Source organism: Chanodichthys erythropterus, chromosome 10 (genome assembly GCF_024489055.1).
Source record: "Chanodichthys erythropterus isolate Z2021 chromosome 10, ASM2448905v1, whole genome shotgun sequence".
NCBI classification, from domain to species: domain Eukaryota; kingdom Metazoa; phylum Chordata; class Actinopteri; order Cypriniformes; family Xenocyprididae; genus Chanodichthys; species Chanodichthys erythropterus.
The window spans coordinates 53593957-53621248 of record NC_090230.1 but is presented as its reverse complement, the minus strand read 5'-3'; the positions used below and the strand labels follow the sequence as shown (position 1 = coordinate 53621248).

General features: G+C 39.2%; 2 protein-coding genes across 3 annotated transcripts in view; both read right to left on the bottom strand.

Annotated features, from left to right (window-relative positions):
* The window catches only part of itga2.2 (integrin, alpha 2 (CD49B, alpha 2 subunit of VLA-2 receptor), tandem duplicate 2), a 40038-nt gene extending 39772 nt beyond the window's left edge, over positions 1-266 (bottom strand). For both annotated transcript variants that reach the window (XM_067398185.1, XM_067398180.1), the window contains exon 1: positions 187-266. In XM_067398185.1, coding sequence (XP_067254286.1) covers positions 187-210 — 24 coding nt within the window. In that variant the 5' untranslated portion in view covers positions 211-266. The remainder of the gene's footprint in view (positions 1-186) is intronic.
* Positions 105-26802, bottom strand: LOC137028867 (integrin alpha-2). Its single transcript, XM_067398189.1, has 30 exons — positions 26618-26802; positions 25520-25646; positions 25087-25193; positions 15296-15387; positions 14564-14678; positions 14350-14477; positions 14113-14261; positions 13870-14020; positions 10963-11116; positions 10598-10671; positions 10355-10493; positions 10075-10220; positions 9849-9992; positions 9549-9752; positions 7854-7984; positions 7608-7771; positions 7369-7517; positions 7133-7243; positions 6950-7032; positions 6369-6516; positions 6192-6278; positions 6024-6100; positions 5851-5934; positions 5660-5762; positions 5444-5554; positions 5166-5276; positions 3794-3907; positions 3609-3698; positions 3238-3354; positions 105-1255 (listed from the first exon to the last, which is right to left on the bottom strand). The coding sequence occupies exons 1-30, from the start codon at positions 26661-26663 to the stop codon at positions 1169-1171; spliced, it is 3543 nt and encodes a 1180-aa protein (XP_067254290.1). The 5' UTR covers positions 26664-26802; the 3' UTR covers positions 105-1168.
* Between the last annotated feature and the right edge of the window lie 490 nt (positions 26803-27292).

Below are 27292 nucleotides of genomic sequence, written 5' to 3'. Positions count from 1 at the left end.
GTCATCGACAGCAAATAAAAAGACTCATTTGTTATGTACTGTACTGAGTAACGTGAGCTAGAATGTCAAGAAAAACCTTAACACACTGTTGACTTTTTTTATATCTTCGATTTTAACACACAATCAACACAACATTACACACAATGTGGTAAAATAGCTATAATACATTTTTTTAAATTAGCTTACCACACCCTTTTTGAGAATGCTCATACCTCAGTTGGCACACAAACTAAACCCAAATGCACACATTCAAACGCAACCATCTAAGGTAAAAGTACACTGAATAGGTGAGAAGTTAACCTGTCCATTGCGACATGGTGTTTGGCAACAGAAATTCATGGCAACAGAATATGATGAATAGAAATTTCACATTCCTAAATTAAAGTTTAACCCCAACTTTATGGTTTTATTAAGTGAAGTAAGGCTGTGCATAGACAGTATTAGAGACTATTTGAGGCCACTATACTGGACAATAAATATTTTGGTAAACATGAACCCAATAAAACCATAAAAATGCCCATCAAACACTTTAAGATATGCTTAGTATTCCAGAATCGCCCGAAGGAAGAGAAAAAAAGGGTAAATCTGGCCAACAAAAACAAGGTTTAAAGAACATAATTTAATCTGCCCCCGGGGCTTGAACAATCACAACAGTAAGAGTCATTCATAATAAGTACTTCACATAGAGGAGTTATAACCACAGTGTGTCATTGAACTGTGAGTTTGTGCCATGAGCGAGTTAAATGTCTCAGAAACACTTTACTCTTATAGTAGTCTGAAACTAAAACAGCAGGACGTTAACAACTTTCAATAGACAAACTTCAAAGTATGTATTTACAAAATTTGTTTCTGTTATGCTTTAACTGAAAACCATACTGAAGCAACAAGAATCTGGAAGTAGGAACTGACAGAGGCATCTCACCCCACCCCCTCTGTCTGACACATCACACAGCTCTCATACATGTACAAACTCATTCGTCCATACTTGAGAACAGTGCGTAACTGAGCACACAGAGATCAAGTGCGAGATGATTTAAAATACAGTAATATTATAACCAAGATCTCCAGCAGGACCTGAATGACTGTAAACTGAATATCAGTTATTTATCTCTTCATTTCGAGGTGACATCAATCATTGTAGTCACAGAGCAGAGCATGTATGTCCTGTTCATGCTGGATTCTCACACAGACCCTCTTGTTCTGCCTGGTCCTGTTCATTCCCCTTCTGTGGCAACTTCCTCTTGAAGAAGCCAACCTGGTTGGAAATCAGTATAATATTATATTATATTGTATTATACTTAGTGATGTCAGTCGTTTTAAAAAAGTTAACTCATTAATCACACATTTTTTCTGTAATTGATTGTGATTAATCACACCTAACATTAAAGTTTTCAGTATATATATATATATATATATATATATATATATATATATATATATATATATTTGTAATATTTTAATACTTTCACACTGAATCTTCAAAATAATGTAGAAACCACATAAAGGCAGTATATTTTAAATATTTGTTTAACCCTTAAATGCATGACTGTTTCGCCAATCATTCTTACATATTCGGGTCTTTATCGACCCGGATCTATATCTAACACGGAAGGATCTCTACCTGTCGCGATAGTATAAAACTCCTCTGATATTAGAGTAACAATTACAGAAGAATAAAATAAATCGTATTTTGTTACCTTTTTGAGCTTGAAAGGGTTCAGTTTGAGCAGATGCTTTATGCCATCACCACTGTCCTCGTCAGAGCTCATTTGCCAGTAAATTCAGCAAATAATAGGCTAGTTTTATGTTTGAGGTCACGAATATGAGCCCATTCGCAATCTCAAATGTATTCTCAAATCTATATAATTTTCAACATCTTCAAAATCAATATTTTTATCGCTAATAGCTTCACCAGATCCATCCAGTAATAGTTAGTTATATTTGATTGCATTCAGTACTTGCTCTGCAGTAAATCGCTGAGCCATTTCATGTTTTTCTTATTATTTAGTTTTCTGTCTGAATGAGTCGTCACTTCAGCATTGTGTATCAGACATTGCCACCTTGTGGAATAAAGGTGAATTGCACTTATTCCGTCATCTAAGATTCAATTATTGTTGTGCAGAAAAAATATACGTACACTCATACACTCGTACACTATACAATTTTTACAAAAAATGAATACAAAAATAAGCATTCTTTTATAATCATATGATTTTTTTCTTGTTATATTCTTTATAATGAATTGATTGAGGAATACCAAGAAGGTTGATGTCTAACTTTAAAAAATGAACGAGGAGGAGGATAGCGAATGACGTCCCGGGTCACTAAAGACCCGAGGTATGCATTTAAGGGTTAATGACATCTTTTTACTAAGAATAATGAATTAGTACTGATACTGATGTGTCTATTACATGGACAACCTCAACCCCACCCCCCGCCCCCCCTACCAGTTTTAACATTTAACAAGCTTTAAAAAATAGAACAAGATTTTTAGTTAGGTCTTACATGTAAATATACAGAAACTGAATAATCAAACACTGCACAGTCTTCACTGCATAAATTATAAATTGAATATAGATTAATGATATCTACAAAAGTTAATCAGTCAAAAGCAGTGAGTGATTTTCTCTTTGTCATTTGTTCTTTGATTAACACCATTGACACAGACAGCAGCAGGTTTATTAGGCTGCTGTCACTTTAAGACCTGACACAAATGACACGGATCTGACACATCCTATTTTCTCACAACTCTTTACGGTCATTTAAGACTTTATTTAACTCATTTAAGACTATGTTTTTGAGAATACTTGACAAAATTTGGAATTTGGATATAATTTTGTGTATTTTTGTCCGTTCAACCTCGAAAGAGAACTCAATGCGGTACTGCCGTGCTGTCTGAAGCAGCGTTCTGTGCGCTTGTTTCAGGTGTTTGTTCACAGACAGCTGCTTCACAGTAAGCGCGCCAGTACAGATTTGAGTTCTTTTTGGTGTCTTATCATGGTTTAAAAGCACTTTAATGTATAATAGCATGATCACATACTATAGCACAGCCAAAGGATGACAGAAAAAATGGATGCTGCATTAATTGCGTTAAATATTTTTAAAGCGCTAAACTGAAATAATTTTGACAGCCCTAATTATATATTATATTATATTTATTATTAGAATAAACAATTTTCCTTTGTAAAATTACAGTGCAGTTGTACAGTAGTTCATGCTAAAACAAAGACCACATACCTTCCATAGAATCACTGTAGCTAGAACAAACAGGAGGAGTCCGCCAATGACACTTCCAATGATAACACCAATAGGAACATCTCCAAGTGCTCCTACTTTACTAACTGTAATTTTTATCTGCAGCAGAATCAGGAAACATATATAGTATTATCATATATCAGATAAAGCATATCAATGACATATAAAGCAATGCCATTGCACAGTCTGGACAGGATTTTTTTTGTAACTTTTTGATGTCAAAGACCCCCAAACACAATAATCCTCTTCCAGAAATATAATAGTGTGGAAAAAATATTAAAAGTAATATTAAAGGACAAAATTATAGCTTTCGCAATATAATACACAACTGAAAGAAAGGGTCATGAACTGACCTGTTGTAGTTTGTGTGTGACGACTATGAGATCAGGCTGAGATGTTTCTATTTCAGAGCTTCCAGCCACTAAAACGGTCTGAAAATCAGCCTAGAAGGAGATAAACATGGAGTGTGGAATGAAGCATCTGCTCAGGACAGATAACAGAAATGGCAAAGAGAGAAAACAGTTCAAGAGACACTTACAAAGGCAAAAGTGCCGTTCCAGATCCTTGTGGTGATGTTTACAAAGTAGTTGGTCTTTAGCTCCAGATCTTTGAGGTCACAAGTCATGGCTTCACATTTTGCTGTCTTACAATTCTGAAAATGAACAACTGTGTGTTACACAAGCTTGGGTTCAGTAAGACAATTTAATGTTTTTGAAAGAAGTCTTTTATGTTATCTTATGTCATCTTAAGCTGCATTTATTTGATCAAAAATACAGTAAAAACAGTATTATTGTCAATGTAAATTTATTACAATTTAAAATAACAGTTTTCTATTTAAATATATTTTAAAATGTAATTTATTCTTATGATGTCAAAGCAGAATTTTCAGCATCATTACTCCAATCTTTAGTGTCACATGATCCTTCAGAAATCATTCTAAAATGCTGATTTAAAGAAATATTTCTGATTGTTATTAATGTTTAAACTACGGAAGTGGATTAGGGCCAAGCAATAATAAAAAAATAAAACCATCTCGAGATTAAACTTGTTCAATTTTGAGAAAAAAAGTCTAAATAAAATGTTGAGAATAAAGTCGTTAGATTATGAGAACAAATTCGTTAAATTATGAGAAAAAAAGTTAAATTTCGAGAAAAAAGTCAAAATAAAATGTTGGGAATAATCATTAAATTTCGAGAAAAAAATCGTTAAATTTCAAGAAAAAAGTCAAGATAAAATGTTGAGAATAAACTTGTTAAATTACGAGAAAAAACTCATTAAATTTCTAGAAAAAAGTCGAGATAAAATGTTGAGAATAAAGTCATTAAATTACGAGAAAAAAGTTGTTAGATTACGAGAACAAATTCATTAAATTATGAGAAAAAAGTCGTTAACTTTCGAGAAAAAAAGTCGAGATAAAATGTTGAGAATAAAGTCATTAAATTATGAGAAAAAAGTCGTTAAATTTCGAGAAAAAAGTCGAGATAATGTTGAGAATAAAGTCATTAAATTACGAGAAAAAAGTAGTTTTTTTTCTCGTAATTTAACGAGTTTATTCTCAACATTTTATCTCGACCTTTTTCTCGAAATTTATCTAGTTTTTTCTCGTAATTTAACAACTTTAATCTCGAGATGGTTTTATTTTTTTTTATTATTGCTTGGCCCTAATCCTCTTCCATATTAAACAGTTGTGCTGCCATGATATTTTTTTTTTTTTCAGGATTTTTTGATGAATAGAAAGTTTCTTTTGAATAAAATCTTTTGTTACATCATAAATGTGTTTTCTTGTCACTTTCGTTCAATGTAATGCATACTTGCTAAATAAAAATATTACTGTATTAGTAGTACTGTATGAGCTATGTATACTATGTATTACACTATGTATAATTTCACATAAACACACACATACTGACCAGTTCTGTTGTGCCTCTAAAGCTCTGTTTAGTGAAGCTTGCAGTGTAGGGTTTCTCTCTGATTTTTAATGGGTCAGTTAGAGCACTGTTGTTACACTGCACATTTACAACCTGCTCATCAGAAACAGAGTTTAAATGATGTGTTGGTTCATTTTGACCCCAGCCTGGTATTTACAGTATAATTACATAAATACATGTGCAGTGAAATACTTTATTTGTATAGGAAGTGCTCAGCAAAAGTATAGTAACTATACTTTTTAATTGAGCATTAGACTTACAGGCGCTGTTTTGACTGAAGTCACATATAGTAAAGGATTTCCAGCCTTGGTGTTAGTGGGCAGCAAGACTGTCAGATGAGCCTGATTGATAGGAAAGGTTCCAGTCGAAACCTGCAGAAAGACATGCTTCAAAATACCTGTTGCATAGTTCACATTGCAAACACTAGGGGAAACTCAAAACATAATGAGATACAAGATTTTTTTTTTTTGACTCACTCTTAACATTATGTTGAATTCTGGGCCAATGTCATTTAAATCTGAGACTGTGTGTTTGACTTGATCCTCAGCACCAATGACGCAATAATCCAAGCTTATGTCTCTTGAAAATTAATTGAAAAGGGTTTTTTTTACATAAGGAAAATATGTATACATACATATACTATACTAGCATTAGTCTGACCCCTGACCTGGTGAGGATGATTTCGGCATCATACTGGACTGGAATGGTTAGAGAGACCTTGTTATCAGATGTCACTTTCTCCTCACTGTCACTGGAAAATATTATGCAGGGTTGTTTACAGGCAAAACAATACAGATACACAAAAGTTAAAACAGAAGTATCTGAAATCAGTTTCTTTACCTTTGCACTTCAAAGTTCACAACAGCATTTTTCTTTAGTTGATTCTGGTTGAACTCAAAGTTGATCTCATATGTTACCTGATGAGACAAAATGAAATTATTAAAGAAAACAAAAAGTGTGTATGCTCACAAACACACACACACACACACACACACACTTTTCTCTTACCGTCTGGCCAGGCGTCAGGGTTGGGTATCCGACTTGGCAGTCGAGTGAGCCTGTTTTTGAAGTGCATTTCACCTCAGTGTTATTTCCCTGCAAACGTAAGCGGGAAGGTTCATAAATACATTTTCTCATACACAAAGCAGAGAAGATTTAGGTCAAAATATAAAATGGTGCCCATACATGGGGTGTAATGGAGGCGTAGAACAGGTTACTGGAGAATTTAGCAGACACTCTTGTATTGTACGCATTTTCCGCATTTTTCATGTTTGTTACTGTAACAATGAAGCAGAGTCTGTTTCTGGCAGGGCTAACTAGAAGTGAAGATGAGCTGCAAAACAAAACAAAATCTGAATTTCAGGATTCTAGTTCTTTAATAACACATTACACATAGCCCTGGTGGTAGTAATGGATTATTTACTCCTAAAGGAAAGTTCACCCTAACAAAATATTTAGTTTTATTTTTTTAGGTTTTGGTGTTAGTTATTTTAGTACTTCAACTTAAACTTATTTCAGTTAGTTGCCATTTCAAATTTTAATTTAAGTATGAATTCTTCAGTTAATATTTATATTTTATTTTGTTCCAATTAACAAAAACAATTTTGAATAGTTTTAGCTTTTTAACAATAACAACTCTGGCCCATTTAAGAATTTGACAGACCCATTCACCATATATAAATGGATTGGAACAAAATAAAGGTTATATTATAATGAATGTACATTTTTAGGTGAACTGTCCCTTTAAGTGGGACATGTAAGGTTACCTTGGTACATCAACAGCTTCCACAGTCAGCTTCAGATCACAAGTACATTTGTCATCAGAGCCACAATCCTTTACAAAAGGGATCTGAGCAAAGAGAAATACATTTTTGACAAAGTTTAATAACTTTGAAACAATTGACACTGGACTTACTGACACCCTTAATTAAATTCAGAGAGAATCTTACAAAAAATTCCCATGCTTTGGGCTGAAATGCATCTAGGGCAGGGCCGGTTTCTGGATTCTGTAGACTGATGTCAACTCGCAGAGCAACTGGACTAACAAAATCAGGAGTCTCCTATTACACCATGAGAACCACCATGTAAAATGACCATTCAAGCACTTATAAATAAAACAAAGTTGTACAGTGAGAACTGTTATTATGAACAGCATTAGGCTTATGGCTAACTGCCAAAAACTCACCTGCACATAGACTTTATGATCTACACAGGTTTCTGTTTCAGAGACACTAACAGATTTCTGGAGAACACGATCTGAGTTGTCAAACTGGGCTCTAGAAGTGGCTCTTGATGACTGCAAGTCAGCGTCAAGGGTCAGGTTGTACTTGATATCTGAAGAAAAGTGTTTTCCATTCACTTTCATGGAGATTTTTTTAGAGCAATGAATGTAGATGAGATACAAAATACATGAGACGACCTTACCTACTTTACCCACTAATGTAACGGGTTTGAATGTTGACCTAAAACAGACTTTGGCAGTAACACACGGCACCATCCTTCCACCGAACATACAAGGTTTAGTTAGAATGCTGATCTTCTCTGGGTTAAAGGAGACTGTTGTTGTGACAGCTGACACTCCCCTTGACCTGAGATCAGAAATACTCTATAAACATCACAATTTCAGTAAAAGATTTACTAGATCTTCAACAACTACACTGAGACCCTTACCAGAGCTGCACTACTTTCCCATCTCCTCCGACTGAAATATCAGGGATTGAGTCACCGTTCATATCTATACGGCCATCTAAAGAGCGTCCAAAGAATCGAAGCTCCGAGTCCAGTTTGGATCCAAGTATTTTCTGCAGAAAACAAGAAGACAGACAACAAAATAAGAATTGTAAAAATATATATATATTTTTTAGTATAAGGTTAAATGACAAATAAGAAAAATCAAAATTATGAAAAAAGAGGATGTTTGAATGTATCTTAGTTCTTAGAAGTGTAATCTTTGTATTTTTTTATTAAAAAATATTAAAGTGCCCTTATTATGCTTTTTTGGATATTACCTTTCATGTAGTGTGTAATAAAGCTGTTTATGAATGACAAAGATCAGCAAAGTTTCAAAGATCAAAGTGCAAGGTATATGGAGTTATTGTCTTCCAAAAGAAAGAAGCAATTCTGAACTGCCTGAAACAAACTGTCGGTAATTTCAGTCTTACTTCCCGCACAAATCTACGTAACTTTGTATTTGCATAATGCCAACCTACGCCTTTATTGGCTGCCCTTGAACAACATCTGCTTTGGCTGTAGTTGTAGCTGAGGCCTGGAAGAATACTTCTTTGCATGCATTTCCAAAGGATGAGATTGATTTGGTAAAACTGACACCATCGTTATGATTTGTATAACTGTGTATCAAGTGTTGTAAGCGGTAGATCAATCACATCAGACTTGGTCATGTGACCAATCAGAGCAGAGTAGGGCAATCACAACAGGGCTGCATTCAGCCCTGACAAAACGTTGCGAAACGTTTTTTAAATGGAAACGGTGGTGCGTTGAACACCCTGTTCTGATGACGCAAGAGTTGCAACTATGGAAGCTGAGAAGGTCATTCTTTGTGTTCTTTTTGAAGAATTGATATGCTAAATTTTACTAAAAAACATGTCTTCTAATATCTTGAATTGTTGCATATACTGAGAGGACACATTTGTAAATGACTTTACTTGGACCCATTGTGTGAGCTGTCTCTTTAATACCGTATGGTTTATATACATGTTGTTGCTGATTGGGCTGACATTTTTGACACACCCACTAAACAAGAGAAAAAGTATCTCAAACCCTGTTGCACACTGCTGCACATAATTTCCAGGAAACATGTCGTTCAACCTGGAATCCGTAGCAAAATGCTGCGCACCGCTTTGAGCTTGAACGTGCCCCTGGTCATCTGACCAATCAGAGCAGAGTAGACCAATCACAACAGACTGGGCCATCTGGCCAATAAGAGCAGAGGAGACCAAAATTCAATTCAAATTTAAAAATGTTTTATTTTCTATCCCCACAGGGGTAGAAAATTGTCTTCAGACAAAGACTCAACAAAAAAATGTACGAAACAACCACCAATCACAACAGACTGGGTCATCTGACCAATCAGAGCAGAGTGGGCTCGCAGACAGGAGAGTTTAGAGAGACCAAATCCTTTAATGAACTGTTAGAAAAGAAGTGATGCTGCAATGTTTTTGACCTCGGATGCATGTAAACCTATTGTAGGAGACCTCAACAACAAAATTGGGAACCTTTAAATTGCATAACAGGAACATTTTAAGTCATAAATTAATAATTAATTCATATTTTTGACATTTTGAAATCTGAAATATCCTTGCCTTGGCTTTCATCAGGGATATTAACATAGAAAATAGTGCATTCTACCTGTGAGCTCTGCTTTCTGATTGTTTTTCTGTCTCCATAGTAGACATAAATGGCACCTTGGCCATTGCCTTCCATTGGGGCACCAACCACCACATCACTGAAGCTGTCCAGGTTCAGATCTGGGACAACAGTGATGGCCGTCCCAAACCGAGCATTCTCCAATGCGGAGGGTCCCTCTAAGCTGCCCTGGTTGCTCAAGATACCCTAAGAATAACATGAGGCAAGAAATGGAGAGTCTTTTTAGGATATGCTGATATGAAAATGATGATTATCTGAGCATGGAGAGCAAATCTATGTCACCTTGGTAATGGTGAACAGGTAGACTCGTCCTGTTTCAGACTTCTCTTCACTCATGTACATTGGAGCTCCAACCAGCAGCAGATCAGTCACACCATCAACGTTCACATCAACGGGACAGAGAACGCTGCCAAAGTAAGACCCGATCTGCAAACCACAGACAGCACAATTACATATTACAGGACTTTACTGTCTAATGAAACTCAAAATCATTAAGTGTTAAATGTACCTGATCTCCTCTCTGTGAATCTTTGATGACAGGTTGTCCCTGGCTGTTAATAGTGTAAACCACAACCTGTCCTCTATGAACGGCACGAGGAGCTCCGGCCACATAAAACTCAGACGAGCCATCAGTCACAGAGCTGACAGAGTAGCCTGAATATATGACAGAGGGAAAGAATCAAAAACTGAGAAGAATCTCAAATACTCTTTATTTTTGCAGGGTTTGAAATGTGTTTTTTGGTACATTACAGTTCAGTTTCTAACACAATGCTGAAATGCTGACTCACCGAGTAATGAGCTGTGGTTTCTGTCATCAAGGGTTTTCTCAAAAGCATTTTTGAGGAAAATGTGTGATTTTCCAGCTGTTCGATGGACGACGGTCCCGGTCCATCCATATGCTCCGACAGCACCCAGCATAATCTCATCCTGTGAAATAAAATGGCACCCCATCAGTCCTTAATTTTCTGCGAATCAGTACATTAGAGATTAGTTAGATTACTTCATCAGATTTGTTGAAAGATTACTGCAACCTTTTTATTGGTCTGGTGTGCGCTGAACCCAACTTGGGACATCTCCATTTGGAATTCTTGACCTTGACTTGTGCCTTAAATCAAACAAGACAAAATGCTTATCCTAATTTAAAGCTGTACTTTAGGTTAAAAAGTGTTAGAGGAGCTCAGCTTAGCTTGACAGTTAGCCTGCCCTAGACCAGGTGAGTTTGAACTAATTTAAGTTTGCTTTATGAAACAGAATTCACTGACAATAAGTCTGACTAACTAAAATAAGCCTGGCATGTATTCTAATCTTGTTTTATGAAACAGCCCTCTGTTGTCACTGCCTGGATGAAAAAATCATTATGCATTTGGCACACGTGAATGCAAGATGAACGGTTTACCTTCAATGTTAAAGATTCTGTCCCCTAGAGTTCCTGCGATATTGATTAGAGCTTCCTCTGATGACACATTGAACATGTAGTTCTCTGTTGGAGTGCTAGCGATCAATTCAATCTCCTCGATGAACTTCTGAATATTGGCACTTTTCTTGAGAATCTGTGTGAATTCATTGATGAGACTTTTACACCAAATTCTAAAATATTTCTTTTGTCTTGTTTTCCTCTAAACAACCTTAAAACAATGTGAAATACATTTAATTCAAGACATATTCTAAAAATTAAAAACTATTTCTGCAATGTATAAAATTAAGTACTTTATTGTGAAATTTGAAAACATGCTGGAGCCCATTTCAGTATGATTTCCTAAAAGTGTTCATTTTTGGTAAGGAATCTCACTACTCATTATGTTATAAATATAGATAAAAATAAAATCGTCAACATTAAAAAGTTTCAGTACCACTTTATTTTAAGGCGTTACATGTACTTGCTATATTAATAACAGTAAATTATGCATATTTTTAAGTAATTAACCCTAAACCAAATTCTAATTTGAATTCTATAGTAACTACATGTAGTTACATAATTATAACTAAGTAATTATTTGTGTAATTAAACTGTAACATTATCTTAAAATAGTTATATTTATACTTATATATATATATATATATATATATATATATATATATATATACAGGGCTGGAAATGGCTGAGATTCACTGGGGGGACTCTATATATTTTTTTTTTTTACTTTCAATGACTTTTCAGATATATTTAAAAATAAAATATTATACAATTATATAATATTCTAACATTAAACAGGCCTATTTCATGTTTCCTCCAAACAATATTTTCTTAATTATCAAGCAAGCACATTGAAAGGTCAATGAACAACATTTATGAAGTGTGTGTGGCACAAACATGTTCATTCAACAGAATCTTTGCTTGGAGAAAATAACCTGTTTGATTTTGGCCAAATTAAAGATACATTGTCTTGGAATTTGCATATGTGGTGCAGACTCAATTGAACAGGTCACAAACATTTTAAATACATTTGTTCTCAGGTTAAAAACTGAATGTTTTGGATGGCTACCGCTCAGTTTAGTATACTCTGAAAATCAACAATTACACATTTAAAAGGGAATCCAGTTTTAATGCAAAAGGAAGCTGATGTGCATTCTAAAAAGCAAAATAATTTGGATAATAATGTAAATATAATAATATTCACTCATCCCTTTTCTTAAACAATGGTTAAAAGGGTTGAAATGTGATGTTTATCATTTTATAAAACTTTTTGAGGATGTTACCATAGACATGGAGTTAAAAAAACAAAAACAAAAAAACATTGCTACCTGAACATGCAGTTTTATTCTAATATTCGCTGAAATAATTTCAACTGCTGATTTTTACTCAATAAGCTGCAAGATTCTGGAAATTGAGAATCTTTTTTTTTTAAATAGTGTTCACAATTCTCCCATGATTCTGAATAATAATAATAAAAAAAGTAATTTACTGATTCTGACATGTTAGTTGCTGCAGTCTATTTACAAAAAAATAATAATTATTTTGAATGAATTATCTTATAAAAATCGGTTTGAATGAATGATTCAATGACTCAATTATAAAGATGTCACTTGTTTCATAGATAAATCAACGTTTTTGAACAATTCTTTGTAATGAATGATTCAATGACGAATACATTTTTAACAATCATTTGTCGCCACCTACTGGTGTAACAATGTAATTGATGCAATCTTTATTTGAAGTATCAAGTTACTTTCAAAGGGTAATTTACTCTATTTTGTTCACTTCCAGTTGGAATGGGGGACTGGTTGTCTTCCTTGGTTGCAAGGAGTTTGGGTTTGCTCCCTCATGAGGTTTATTTATTTGTTTGTTGCTTTATTTTTGAAAAATGGTCCACACATGCAAAGTTGGTTGATAACACTTCAATAAAGTAACAGTCTATAGTTAACAATTACTTGTTTACAAAGTACCATGGGAAGTCAAACTATCTACTTAAAATGTTCTTATACTGAACTTGTTGATTATTGGAGTACAGCCAGGTTTTTCCTAATGGGCATATCTGTCATATTAGCAGAACACATTTTACACATGAGGAAAACGAAAGTTTAGTCAATAATTCAAGATGATCCATGATTCTAACTTGTACTTGGCCTTATGAAAAAGTAGTTCTTGTAATTGTTACAATAAGGATATAATTACAGCTAGACCATTGATGGCTCCTCATTGCATGCTTAGGGCAATGTTAACTTTTTTCTCTTTTTTAAATCTATTGCCTTAATAGATTATATATTTTAAATTCTTCAAGCAAGTTAGTTAAAATGCACCACAATAAATACAATATAACGTGATAAATTCTAGTAAAGGTGGTCATGAGAAGTTTAAAAAACTTGCAAGATTATCATCATGTTTTCCTCTCTTTTCATCAGTCTTTTTACTGGCTGTTTTTAGAACATGATGACTTTCTCCATAAAGTTTTACTACATTCTGAATAGAATTCAAATGAAACCCATTTGAATTCTATTGAGAACGTTCTTAGGAACGGCTCGCGCAAATCTGCGGTGATTCACGTGCGGTGCGCCACTCATGCTTAGATCGCGTGGGTGTTTGAATTCAGATTGCGATCTTTTTATGAATACTCATGCAATTTTATTGCTCTATGTTTTTGTGCTGAATCGGGTTCGTTTTCGTAAGCTATTGAGTGAATAAATACAGAAATCCCTTAATTTATATATATATATATATATATATATATATATATATATATAAAATCGAACCAATTTGAACTGGAACGCCGTCCCCCCTTGAAATTCACTCCGGGGACGCCGTCCCCCCGCGTTACCCCCCATTTCCACCCCTGTATATATATATTTATGCAGATCTCTAACTTACAGCAATGCCAAAGCGAATGATGCCCTCTCTGTCAAATCTCTCAATGACCTCTTGACCTCTATGACCATCAGAAGATTCTCCATCCGTCACCACTACCAACACCTTAGTGGCACCTGGACGGCCACCATTTTCTGGTAGGAAAGCTGTTTGTCTGAAACCAAAACATAATTTTATATATATATATTTTTTTTTACAAATTAATCAAATAAAATAACAAGTAAGAGTGTGTAGGGGACATGGTACCTGGCATTATCAAGTGCCGCAAAAGTGTTGGTTTCTACTCCAGTTTTTTGGTCAATAGCAGAAGCCGCTGAAAGTACTTTTTCTTTATTTTGGTCAGAATTAAAATGATAAAGAAAGGCCAAATCCTCTGAATACTGCATAATACTGACCTAAAAAAATAAACAAAATCCAAATTGAATCATATCACATAAATCAAAGACAAAATTGAATCAGGATAAGCTGCATAACAGTGCTTACTCGAGTTTGATCTGGTCCGATATCAAGATTTTCCAAAAGCTTTACGAGAAACTTTATAACGTCAGGCCACGGATATATACTGTTTGATCCATCCAAAACAATGGCAACATCCATTGGCCCACCACAAGCTGAATGAGAAATTCAGATTAAAAATGACTACTATACCCTAGAAAACTTATTTTGTAACTTTCTGACAATACAAAATAAGATGTACTTTGAAGGGCAGGAGAGAAGGCCAGCTGAAGTGTAAACTGTGGGCTCAATTCAGCACAGACTCCTGGGTAGAAGTACTGACTGCCACAGCGCTGGGCCCACAGAGAACCACATGTCTGAAACACAAGCATTTATTCTATAAACTTTCTACAGTTTAATCCATAACAGAGTGTCTACAGTATGACAAGGACTGAATGAATGTTTTTAACTCTTTCCCCTCTTTCCCCAATCATTAAAAATTAAACAGCATTTAAATAAAAATTGCCTAAAGTTACTGAATGAAATGTCGACCCATGAAGAGGTACAGGACTGTGAAGCTTTGGGGGTGTTGATGGACTCGATCCACTCCATCTTTGTTTTGATCATCATTCTAAATCTGTTCCAGACATAATATTTGAAAAAAAAAATTTTTTTTTCAGCTTTTTGTTCAAAATATTGCTCTTTTTAATGAAACTTACCCATATTCAAGTATTGATAATAAAATAATGCATGAAACTAGAATAAAAATAAAAACGGAGGCTCTGTTCTTTCTTTTGATATATTGCATGTTCAGATATTTATACAACAAAATATTCAGGGTACCATGACATTTTTTTTTAATTGATCAAAAATGCTGGCTGGCAACTTTTAAATAAATAAATAAATAAATAAATAAATAAATAATGCTGGTGGGGAAAGAGTTAAAGAAGATTCTAGTGACTCCGCCCTGTGACACAAGGCTACTACAACATACCATAAATCTGTTAGGTTTGGCTATTGGAGTGACAGTCAGACCCAGACTCATGTTCATGTTGATGCTCTGCACACCATCTATGTTGATTGAGTCTGCAAACACACAGACATGTTTTCATGACAAGTGGGAAAAAAGTTTTTATACGACCTGTGCATTCCTGAGGTAAATGCAACGTTAAGTGACATATTGTCTTTCCATGGTTGAAACCGATTATGTTGAAAGATTATGTTGAAAGACCTTCTGGTGTTAAGTGTTGTAACTTGTATTAACCCTCATGATTTTTGGGGCCTTGGAGAAGTTTTGACATGCCCTGACTGTAACAGACACGTCAGGTTCCACCTCACTGCAGTACCCACGCACTCAATCACCAGCCTTCTAATCACCGCCACCTGCACATCATTAACTCTGCAATCACCAGCACCATAAAGCCACCACACTCACACACACTCACTGTCCGGTCTCGTTCGCACTATGACATCCGTATGCTTACCTTAAGGACTCCCAAACGACTTACTTACCTGCTCCAGCGATCTCCTTCATCTCCTTCGTCTCCTGGTCTCCCTGTGTGTAAACCTACCTGTGTGTGTGAGTGTCTCCATCGTCTCCCTCCATAGCATCTCTCATCCAGCATCTGCAAGGTTAAAAGGACAGTATTATACTCCATTCATCTCTCATCACGTTATCACTTGTTATCACTCTGTGCTCAACTACATGTGAATAAATACTTAACTGTATTGCTTCTACTTCAGTCTCCGTGTCTCTGTTGTAACAGAAGACCGGACCAAAACAACTTCACAGCATGAGCACCAATGACCCGTTTCAAGAGCTCGTGGACACGCTGCGCCGAGCACTCACACCACAGCTATCGTCATCTTCCTCCAGCAATGCTTCCACTCCAGCACCAACCAGCACCGCTCCCTCACCAGCATTCACCGCCAGTCCCATGGCCAAACCGGCGCCTTACTCTGGATTGGCGGAGGAATGCAGCGGATTCCTTCTTCAATGCGAACTGGTCCTGGAGATGCAGCCGCACTTCTACACCACCGACACGGCTAAAATAGCGTTCATCATCTCGCAATTGCAAGGTAAGGCCCTGCAATGGGCAGACTCTCTGTGGACTCAGAAAGGCCCTGTGGTCAGATCATACTCGGCGTTCGTCTCTCACTTCCGGGAGGTCTTCGGGAGACCTCTGACGGATTCATCGACTGGTGAGAAACTCTACAATTTAAAACAACGTAATCTTTCTGTTAACGAATATGCCTTGCAGTTCCGAACGCTAGCCGCTACCAGTGGATGGAATGAACAAGCTCTCATCACATCATTCCGTCAGGGGTTGGAACCTAATATGCGGCTGCATCTCGCTGCATACGAGGACTCCATTGGACTTGAACGCTTTATCCAACTCGCCATCCGCGTGGGGTCCCGTATGCAGTCGTGTCTCCTAGAGCACCAGGGCCAGTCAACCATCACCAACCTCCTCCGTCGGTCCGAACCCGTCAGCCCTCCAGAACCAGCCACCGAACCCATGCAGATTGATCATTCTCGTCTCACCACTAATGAAAGACAAAGAAGGCTGACCCTGAACTTATGCTTATATTGTGGATTACCTGGGCATGTCATCTCCAAATGCCCAACCCGTCCTCCTCTGCCCGTGGTGAGTGCAATTTTTCCCTCTATCCAAAAAATGAAACCACTCACTACTGTTGTAACCCTTACTGCTGCAAACACCTCTGTTCCAGTGGTGGCGCTCCTCGACTCAGGGTCAGCAGGAAATTTCATCTCTGGTGCCCTCTGCCGACAACTCAACCTCAAGGTCTCCCCGTCTCCGACTAGCTATCAAATCCACTCCATCACGGGCAAACCCCTGAGCCTTAAGAACATCCGTCATTATGTGGGGCCTCTTCAACTCTGTGTCGGCATCCTGCACTCCGAGAAGGTACATCTGCTGGTTCTGGAGGAATCCACCGCTGACGGGGTTCTAGGGCGCCCGTGGCTAGAACAACACAATCCCACCATCTCTTGGCGCACGGGCGAAGTCCTGAAGTGGGGCGATCACTGCTTTCCCGACTGTTTCCCAGCGCTTCCTGTTCCAAAGTCTCCACTCTCCAAGTCTCTCTCCATGAACGCCACCTCTATCGAAAGCCCTGTCGAGAAACGCTCCGTGGATGTCCCCCCAGACTACGCCCCCTTCAGTGACGTTTTCTGCCCGCAGCGCGCCTCCAAACTTCCTCCACATCGGCCATGGGACTGTGCCATCGATCTGCTACCGGGTGAACCAGTGCCTAGGGGACGCATCTACCCCCTATCACTACCGGAGGAGAAGGCCATGGAGGAATACATCAAAGAGGCACTCGAACAGGGATACATCCGCCCGTCTACTTCCCCTGCTGCTTCAAGCTTCTTTTTCGTGGAAAAGAAGGACGGAGGCTTGAGGCCCTGCATCGACTACCGTGCCCTCAACAAGATCACTGTCAAATTCCGCTACCCGCTTCCCCTCGTCCCAGCGGCCCTGGAACATCTCCGCGGTGCCACTGTGTTCACGAAGTTGGACCTCCGCAGCGCGTACAACCTCATCCGGATACGTGAGGGGGACGAGTGGAAGACCGCCTTTGTCACGCCCACCGGACACTACAAATATCTCGTCATGCCGTATGGCCTGGTCAACGCCCCCTCCGTATTCCAGGATTTCATTCACGAGGTGCTCCGGGAGTTTCTCCACAAGTTCGTTCTGGTATATATTGATGACATCCTCATCTACTCCCGGAGCTTGGCCGAACATCGCCACCACGTTGCGGAGGTCCTTCAACGCTTACGGCAGTTTCACCTCTTCCTAAAAGCTGAAAAGTGCTCCTTTCACCAAACCTCTGTCCAGTTTCTGGGATACATCATTGACCACAGTGGCATCCGAATGGACGAGGGGAAGGTCACCGCTATCCAGTCCTGGCCCACTCCATCAACCATCAAAGAACTCCAACGATTCCTAGGTTTCTCCAACTTCTACCGCAGATTTATCAAGAATTACAGTACCATCGTCAGTCCACTCACCAACCTACTCCGAAACCAGCCCAAGTCTCTGTCCTGGTCCCAACTTGCCACCAACGCCTTCGAGACCCTGAAAAGAGCCTTCACCACCGCTCCCCTCCTCGTCCACCCTAACCCAGATCTACCATTCATCGTGGAAGTGGACGCCTCCCCCACCGGAGTGGGAGCGGTCCTTTCACAGCAGCAGGGGACGCCAAGTAGACTCCATCCATGCGCCTTCTTCTCCCGCAAGCTCAACCCGGCGGAGGTCAATTATGACATCGGTGACCGCGAACTCCTGGCCGTCAAGCTTGCCCTCGAGGAGTGGAGGCATTGGTTGGAGGGGGCTACTCATCCGTTTCAAGTTCTCACTGACCATAAAAATCTCAAATATCTGAAGGCTGCCAAAAGACTCAACCCTCGCCAAGCTCGCTGGGCCATGTTTTTCTTGAGATTCAATTTCTCCATCTCTTACCGCCCTGGTTCTAAGAACACTAAAGCTGACGCTCTGTCTCGTATCCATTCCCCTGAGGAAAAGCCCGAAGAACCTGAAAAGATCCTGCCGGAGTCTATCTTCGTGAACCCTATCCAGTGGTCTGAAGAAACCATTCCCTCCTCCATTCCCTCATCACTTGGCACTGGTCACCCGGGGGTCAATGAGACCCTTTCGTTGCTCAAACAACGCTTCTGGTGGCCCAACATGGCCAACGACGTCAGAAGGTACTTGCAGGGCTGCAGGGAGTGCGCCATCTCCAAAAGTCCACGCCATCTTCCCACCGGCAAGCTACTTCCTCTGCCCGTTCCTGAGTGACCCTGGTCACACCTGGGAGTGGACTTCGTCACCGATCTCCCTGAGTCTGACGGTCATACGTGCATCCTGGTGGTGGTAGACCGCTTCTCTAAGTCCTGCTGTTTGATACCCCTGGAGGGTCTACCTACCGCTATGGCCACGGCAGAGATGCTATTCAACCATGTTTTTCGCTATTATGGAATACCTGAAGATATAGTCTCCGACAGAGGACCCCAATTCATTTCCCACGTCTGGAAGGCCTTCTTCACCCTCCTGGGTGTGACCGTCAGCCTGTCATCTGGATACCATCCTCAGTCGAACGGGCAGATGGAAAGGAAGATCCAGGAGATTGGCCGCTTCCTGCGTACCTTCTGTCACGGCCACCAGAACTCCTGGAACCAGTACCTGGGTTGGGCCGAGTACGCACAGAACTCCCTCCGTCAAGCCACAACTGGACTAACACCCTTCCAGTGCATACTCGGCTACCAACCCCCGCTGTTCCCCTGGGATGGGGAACCCTCCAACGTCCCTGCAGTCGACTACTGGTTCCGGGAGAGCGAGAGGGTATGGGACTCAGCTCACCACCAACTGCAGAGAGCCCTGCGCAGACGCAAGAGAACAGCCGACCTTCGGCGCTCCGACGCTCCAGTCTATGAACCGGGGCAGAAGGTCTGGCTGTCCACCAGGGACATCAGGATGCGTCTGCCCTGCAAGAAGCTGAGTCCCCGCTTCATTGGCCCGTTCACCATTCTTCAGCAGATCAACCCCGTCACTTACCGTCTCCAACACCATGCACAGTATAGTAGAATTCATCCTACTTTCCACGTTTCCCTGCTAAAACCTCACCACCCTTCTGTTGTTCCCTCCACAGAACCTGACGTGGCAGCCGCCGAGCCCCCCCTTCCACTCATCCTGGAGGACGGCACAGCTTACGTGGTTCATGAGATCCTGGATTCCCGGCGCCGTGGTGGGCAGCTCGAATACCTCGTTGACTGGGAAGGTTATGGCCCCGAGGAACGCTCATGGGTGCCCAAGAATGATATCCTTGATCCTATCCTATTACAGAACTTCCACGCCAATCACCCGGACAGACCTGCCCCACGACCTAGAGGACGACCACCACGGCGTCGAGGTCCGCGGCCCTCAGGAGCGGGCCGTGGGAAGGGGGGTACTGTAACAGACACGTCAGGTTCCACCTCACTGCAGTACCCACGCACTCAATCACCAGCCTTCTAATCACCGCCACCTGCACATCATTAACTCTGCAATCACCAGCACCATAAAGCCACCACACTCACTGTCCGGTCTCGTTCGCACTACGACATCCGTATGCTTACCTTAAGGACTCCCAAACGACTTACTTACCTGCTCCAGCAATCTCCTTCATCTCCTTCGTCTCCTGATCTCCCTGTGTGTAAACCTACCTGTGTGTGTGAGTGTCTCCATCGTCTCCCTCCATAGCATCTCTCATCCAGCATCTGCAAGGTTAAAAGGACAGTATTATACTCCATTCATCTCTCATCACGCTACATCTGCTTGTTATCACTCTGTGCTCAACTACATGTGAATAAATACTTAACTGTATTGCTTCTACTTCAGTCTCCGTGTCTCTGTTGTAACACTGACATGTGTGCTTTTTTCAGTTGTTCATAAACATATTAATGGAAAAGGTGTCATTACACTGTATTCAGCACAAACTAGGCTACAATAATATGTGAGGAACATGTATGTACATGTTTGTGTTTTTGAAGGAATAACGTTTTATGCGTGGTTATTGAAAAACAAAAAACTTAAGTCACTGAAATAAAGCCAAAAAATATATATTAAATCTTTGTTCACAAGACTTCTGGGTATTTGAGGTTGTAGACTAGAGTTTTTGCTTCAAAATGAGGTAAAATTATGCTGCCTGCTTGTTCATATAAAACAATAGAGAAATTTAAATTTTCTAAAACATCTTTGGTCAAGAAACACAGTATGCTTGGAGGCGTGAATAATCATGAATAATGGATGATTCTCACCTGAGAAGACAAAAGAATTGCATAAAGAGCTCTAATGAGCTGCGTAAATAATGAGCTCTTTCAGACAGGTAGGCTGTGAAAAAACCCTCTGTTGATCATGTCTCAAATCTCATCATGGTGTAAATCAAACATACAGAAAAAATAGCAATACTGTGAAATATTATTACAATTTAAAATAATGGTATTCTATTATATTCTTTAAAATATAATGTATTTCTGTGATGCAAAGTGTATGAACAATTATGTTACCTCTATGGCATTTCATATAGGCTTTTAGCTTAAAAGCATGCACATTTGGAGAAATACTGATGGATTCTCATATGTTTGTCAATTTTCTATACAGAGGAGTAATATTTATTCAGGATTGCTCGCAGCCGGAGGGTGCTCTGTGCACCTTTAGTCCACAAATGCTTGAGCACTAAAGAAGAATAGGCAATAACTGAACTAACAGAGGCCAGAGATCGATAACTATGGCTATTCAAAACACTTTTCAAGACAATAAATACACGATTGAGACGATGAATGCATGCATTGACTCAGAATTTGTGTCTGAATAGCGCTCCCTCCGTGGGCGTGGCGCATTAGCGGATAATGAGCTGAATCAAAGACTTCTGACATGGCTCTCTTTTCATACAGATTACATAAACACAGAATGTTTGTTTTCGATTTTGATGATTTAAAACCTGACATTTCAACGTTTCTTTAGATGTAAGTGTCATTTTTTTGTCATTAGTATTCATTAAGTTACAGTTCATTTTCTGAGAACTATCAGATTGGACTTCGTTCAGAGGGAAACGAGAGGTCACGCATCATGTTAGTTTTCTTTATTTTACAAAAAGCACAACATTTTGTTGTTACTCTGAGTGTACACAAATAAAAGAATATATTCCACAGATTAAAATGGTGTATAACTCTTAATTGTATGTGCAACATTGACAGAATATTTTGAGTCTCTTTCACACTGGTTAGAAAAAAAACACGGTGATCACGCCGGCGTGACCGCCGACCCGAGAGTGATGAAGTGGAAGAGATGACTTATACTGCCGCAGCAACTGAGGCGCTACAGCGATCTGTCATGTCATATTTAAGAGTGTCAAACACCATTTGTTCTTTGAATTTCGTGATAAAATGGACAGAATTTGAAAACTGAGACTTTGTTTGCTCATGCTGAGTCCCCTAGGAGTCGCTATGGGGAATGCCTCTGGCATGACTGGTGTCTGAAGCATGAGTGTAAACACTACAATGAACTTGACATTGGCAGACGGCAGCCTTTGACGTCACCACTGGTGCATCCCAATGTACATGCTATTCACCCTATTCGCCCTAAATAGTATTGAATATTACTAATGTCACATACTATTTAGGATGGATAGGGTGCACATTGAGAAGCAGGCTGTGAGTATAAAAGGGCACCTTTGAAACACGTACTCGTCTTTCTTGTCTTCAGAAGACTGTCTGTTTGTACATGAGAAATGAGGAGCATGCGTGTTTAGCTTCTGACGGAGCTGAATGCGCGCATTGTGTGGATCTCCTCTCACTATCGAGAGGATTTCTCAATGAAAAGCTCCATTTGTGCCATCCCTATTCTCGAGGGATGTGGGACGCGCATTTGGGTGGAATGCTATCTTCTCTTCGAAGAAGCTGGATGCACTAGGTATGATGCATTCACAAGACTGACTACAAGAGACAGGTAAGGAGCTTTTTTCCTTTCTGCTCTCTCATGAGGGATACTAGGTAGTAGATCTGGTAGATTTGGTTTGGCAGCATGAGACAGACTTTATGGAAAACATTTTTTGTCTGGACACAACTGCCCTGCTCCTGTGAATAACAGAGCTCTGCCTGGATAGCAGTATCAAGTCATTAGGCTTTCTGTAAGCCTCCTTCATAAGCTGTCCTGAACGTTGGGCATTTTAGACTATCTCTTTTAAGAGAGTTATGCTGAGGTCTATCCTCAGATCTCAGCTAGGCAGTATGCTAGGTTGTCAGGCTCTCTGTGAGCCTCTTTGGCCACTGCCTTTACAATACTGGCATTATAGAAGTCATTCTTCTGAGGCTTCCGCTCCCTAGAGCTCCACCTAGACAGAGATTTTGAGTTCTTAGGCCTTGAGAAGCCTCCTTGGTAAGCTGTTCTGAGCGTAGGGTATTGGTAGGCCACCTCTCGCTAGAGAGAGTCATCATGCTGTCTCAGAGATCAGCTAAGCTGTATGCTAGGATGTTAGGCTCTCTGTGAGCCTCCTTGACTACTGTCTTTACAGCAGTAAAGCATTGTTAGGCCTCCTCTCGTTATAGAGAGTCACTCTTTCAGGCCTCCGCTCCTTAGAGCTCTGCCTGAATAGCAGGTCCGAGTTAGGCCTTGCGAAGCCTCCATGGTAAGCTATTCTTAGTTTAGCACGCCAATAACCATATTCAGGCCTCCGTTCCCTGAGAGTTTGGGATCTTTGTGAGCCTTCTTGGCCACTGCTTTCAGAAAGAAGTTGTGAATGTGATGTCTGATGCCAGATATAAATTGCACGCTCTCAGTGAGCCTCCTTAATTACTGCTTTCTATGGAGCATGTTATTCCCTCTTGCTATGAGTGGCATTTTTGCTTAGGACGTTGCTAGGCCTCCTCTCACTTTAGAGAGTTGTCTTTATTAGGGCCACTGCTCCCCAGAGCTCCGCTGGGATAGCGATTGCAAGTGGTAGGCTGTCTGTGAGCCTCCTAGCAAGATAACCTGAGCATAGGGAGTTGTTTAGGTCTCCTCTCAATTTAGAGAGTAGTCATACTGAGGCCATCATTCCTAGAGCTTGGCTAAGGCTTGCTAAGTTGTTAGGCCCTCTGTGAGCCTCCTTGGCTATTGCGAGCATTGTCAGGCCTCCTTTCACTAAAGAGAGTTATAATTATTGAGGCCTCCGCTCCCTTGAGCTCCGCTGGGATAGTGATTGAGAGTGGTAGGCTCTCTGTGAGGCTCCTTGATTTATGTTCTGAGCGTGGGCCATTGTTAGGTCTCCTCTCGATTTAGAGAGTGGTCATACTGAGGCCTCCGCTTGGCTAGGTGGTAGGGTATTATTCTAAGTCGTTAAGCTCTCTTGGAGCCTCCTTGGCTACTGACCTTAGTGCGGGAGTTGCTAGGCCTACTCTCATTATGAGAGTCATAGTAAAAAGGCCTCCACCTTCCGGAGCTTTGTTTTGAGACTTTCTCTGTACTACTCCTGGGTTAGATTGTTGCTTAGACCTCTTTTTTGAGGCCTTCAATCTTCAGGGCTGCTTGAACAGAAGTTCTGAGTGTTAAGGCTCCCTGTGAGTCTGCGCCTGAATAGGAATGTAATTAGGCTTCTTTCATTAGAGTCATCCTGTTGAGGTCTCCTTTCCTGAGAAGCTTCGGTCTATGATTGTTGCTGGTACACATCAGGGATGAGGACTCCTTTGAGTCCTTTGACTTAGCTCAGCCAATATGGGTGTGGGTATTCCTTTCCACATAGTGACCCCTAGGGGACACAGCATTTCACAGGTTCCCTTTTATACTCACGGTAACTAGTGGTGACGTCATTGGCTGCCGCCTGCCAATATCAAGTTCATTGTTGTGTTTAGACTCATGCTTCAGACACAAGTAATGCTGGAGGCATTCCCCATAGCTACCCCTATGGGACACAGCGTCAACGTCACTATTCTTAGGGAATCACGTTTACATGCGTAACCTGAGACGTTTTCTTCACACACAGAATGACTTGTGGTCTGAACAATTTTTTTCCGCTCCCTTGATCACCTAGCATCACAATTAAACAATCGGACAATGATCGATAGTGAAAATAATTGCTTTTGTCGGCCAATAATGATTACTGGCTGACACGTCAGTGCATCTATTTCAGATTCCATGCATTTACATGGTACTCCATGGTATTATAATCATACCATGTCCAAATCACATGGTAATACCGCAAAACCTTTTGTAAGTTCATTATTTAAAATAAAGAGAAATTTACCTTGAAGGTTTAGTTTCTGGCAGATGTTTTTGGGACCAGTGTCACACTTATAGAAGTCTCCTTTTCTATTCTGAGGGTATCCACTCCAGGGAGAACCTACCAGCAGCCTGAGGAGAAATAACACAGTTTCTCTATGCAATCAATGAAATAATGCAAACAAACTTCCCATATAGAACTTTGCCAGTGCTTATGATATTAATTATGTTATTTTCTAAAAAAATAACACAAAATTTCCATTCCAAAAAAAAAAAGAAGAAGAAAAAAAGATGACAATTCCTGCTGTTTCTGACAGGAATTACTCATTAACAAACCTGTTGTCTCATTTTCCCCACTATAATCTGTGACTGTGTCTCAATGCATTATTCACTTCCACAAATAGACTTTTTTTATTGAACATGCTATGGAGTAAAACATGGTGAGTGACATGTCTTACCATTTTCCTTGATTATTGCTTAACTGTTGTACAGTGTAGCCAAACTCTTGTACCCCAGGACCAGATGAGAAGATTTTGGCACCCGCAGTTCCTACATTAAAACTCAAAATGCGAGCAATACAGAAACCTGTAGGAAAAATTCTCAGCTGTGAATTTAGACTAATGCCATTTGTGCATGTTTTGCTTGTTAATAAATTGTCAGACAGTACTGAATAAGGCTCTAGTTCTATAATAACCTCAATGATATAGGACATCTTACATTGATAAACCTTTCTATTGACCAGTCGGTAATTCAAACAGTACTGATAAGTCAGTGAGAACCCAACCCTTTTATAGACTTTACACCAAACCCACACTCACAAAACAAATTATGGGACTTATTCTGATTTATCATGCACAAAAGTATATTTCTTTTCCAAGAGTAGGGATGCAAATAAATTAAATCAGTTTATTTTCTTTTCCAGTAAAAATATTTGAATATACTTAAAATAGATCAATTTACTGAGAAGCAAAATTGCTTAAATGAATATTATACATTATCTTAATTTATCTTTTTTTTCCCCCAACTGGCACATATATATTTTTAATTTATTTAAATTTATGCTTAAATTAAGTAAAACTTTTTGTCATGGGGTAGGAAAATAAACTTATTTCAAGTTACAGTTTATTGTCTAAAAAGTCTTATCTTGTACAATTTAAGTTGATCTTGTTTTAAAGATTAGTTATTTGGTAACACTTTACAATAAGGTTCATTAGTTAACTACATTAGTTAACATGAACTAATAATGAACCGCACTTATACAGCATTTATTAATCTTTGTTAATGTTAATTTCAACATTTACTAATACATTATTAAAATCTTGTTAACATTAATTCACTGTGAACTAACATGAACAAACAATGAACAACTGTATTTTCATTAACTAACGTTAATAAAGATTAGTATACAGTAACAAATGTATTGCTCATGGTTACTTCATGTTAGATAATACATTAACTAATGTTTAACTATAGTGAACCTCATTGTAAAGTGTTAAACTATGGATAATAATAACTAAACATAATTTAATAAACAACACTAATAAACAAGTACTCACTCTGCAATAATATCAGTAGTATCACAACTTTTTCCATCCTGTCCATTGCTGGAGAAGTTGTTAAGGAGAAAGAGTATGTCTCCAGACAAGAGTAATGTCATAATGAAACAACCTGAACTCAGACTCAGGATAAAAATTACTATGGCAGGATATGATGTCATAGCCAGATTTGTATCTTCTTTTGATGTTATCATAAACCGACAAAATGCAAACAATTGACCAAATAAGGAAACTCATGTCTGTCTTAAGAGCAGTCAGTTCATATTCGTATTTTTCACACTTCATAAGAATCCAAATGGAAAAGTGAAGAAAAGAAAGATAAAAATAACAGGGATAAACTGGGGAAGCCAATAAAGACAAAAACTCAAATTATTGTTCTTAAATTCTTATTTACAACATGTTGAGACATTAGGCAAAGGTGTGCCTTTACGCTGCTATTTTCTTGCATTTCTATTGGCTGAACTCCACTAGGCTGTGTGCTCAGGTTGGAGGAGAGGCGGAGTCATACAGTTGAGGAAGGCGAAGCGCAGCATTCTTAGTCATTCTCATGAGTGTTCCTCCTGCAGACCATGACACACACACACACACACACACACACACACACACACACACACACACACACACACATACAAACAATGATTAACGCAAAAGTCCTGACGGGATTTTATCTCTCAG

Bases quoted from the DNA above. Each gene is read 5' to 3' on its own strand.
- LOC137028867 (XM_067398189.1), bottom strand. From the start codon at position 26,663: ATGGACAGGATGGAAAAAGTTGTGATACTACTGATATTATTGCAGA. The intron at 14,679-15,295 runs GTATGTTGTAGT...CTTGTGTTTCAG, and splicing joins CCAAACCTAACAGATTTATG to ACATGTGGTTCTCTGTGGGC. The intron at 7,518-7,607 runs GTAAGGTCGTCT...ACTTTTCTTCAG, and splicing joins TACATTAGTGGGTAAAGTAG to ATATCAAGTACAACCTGACC.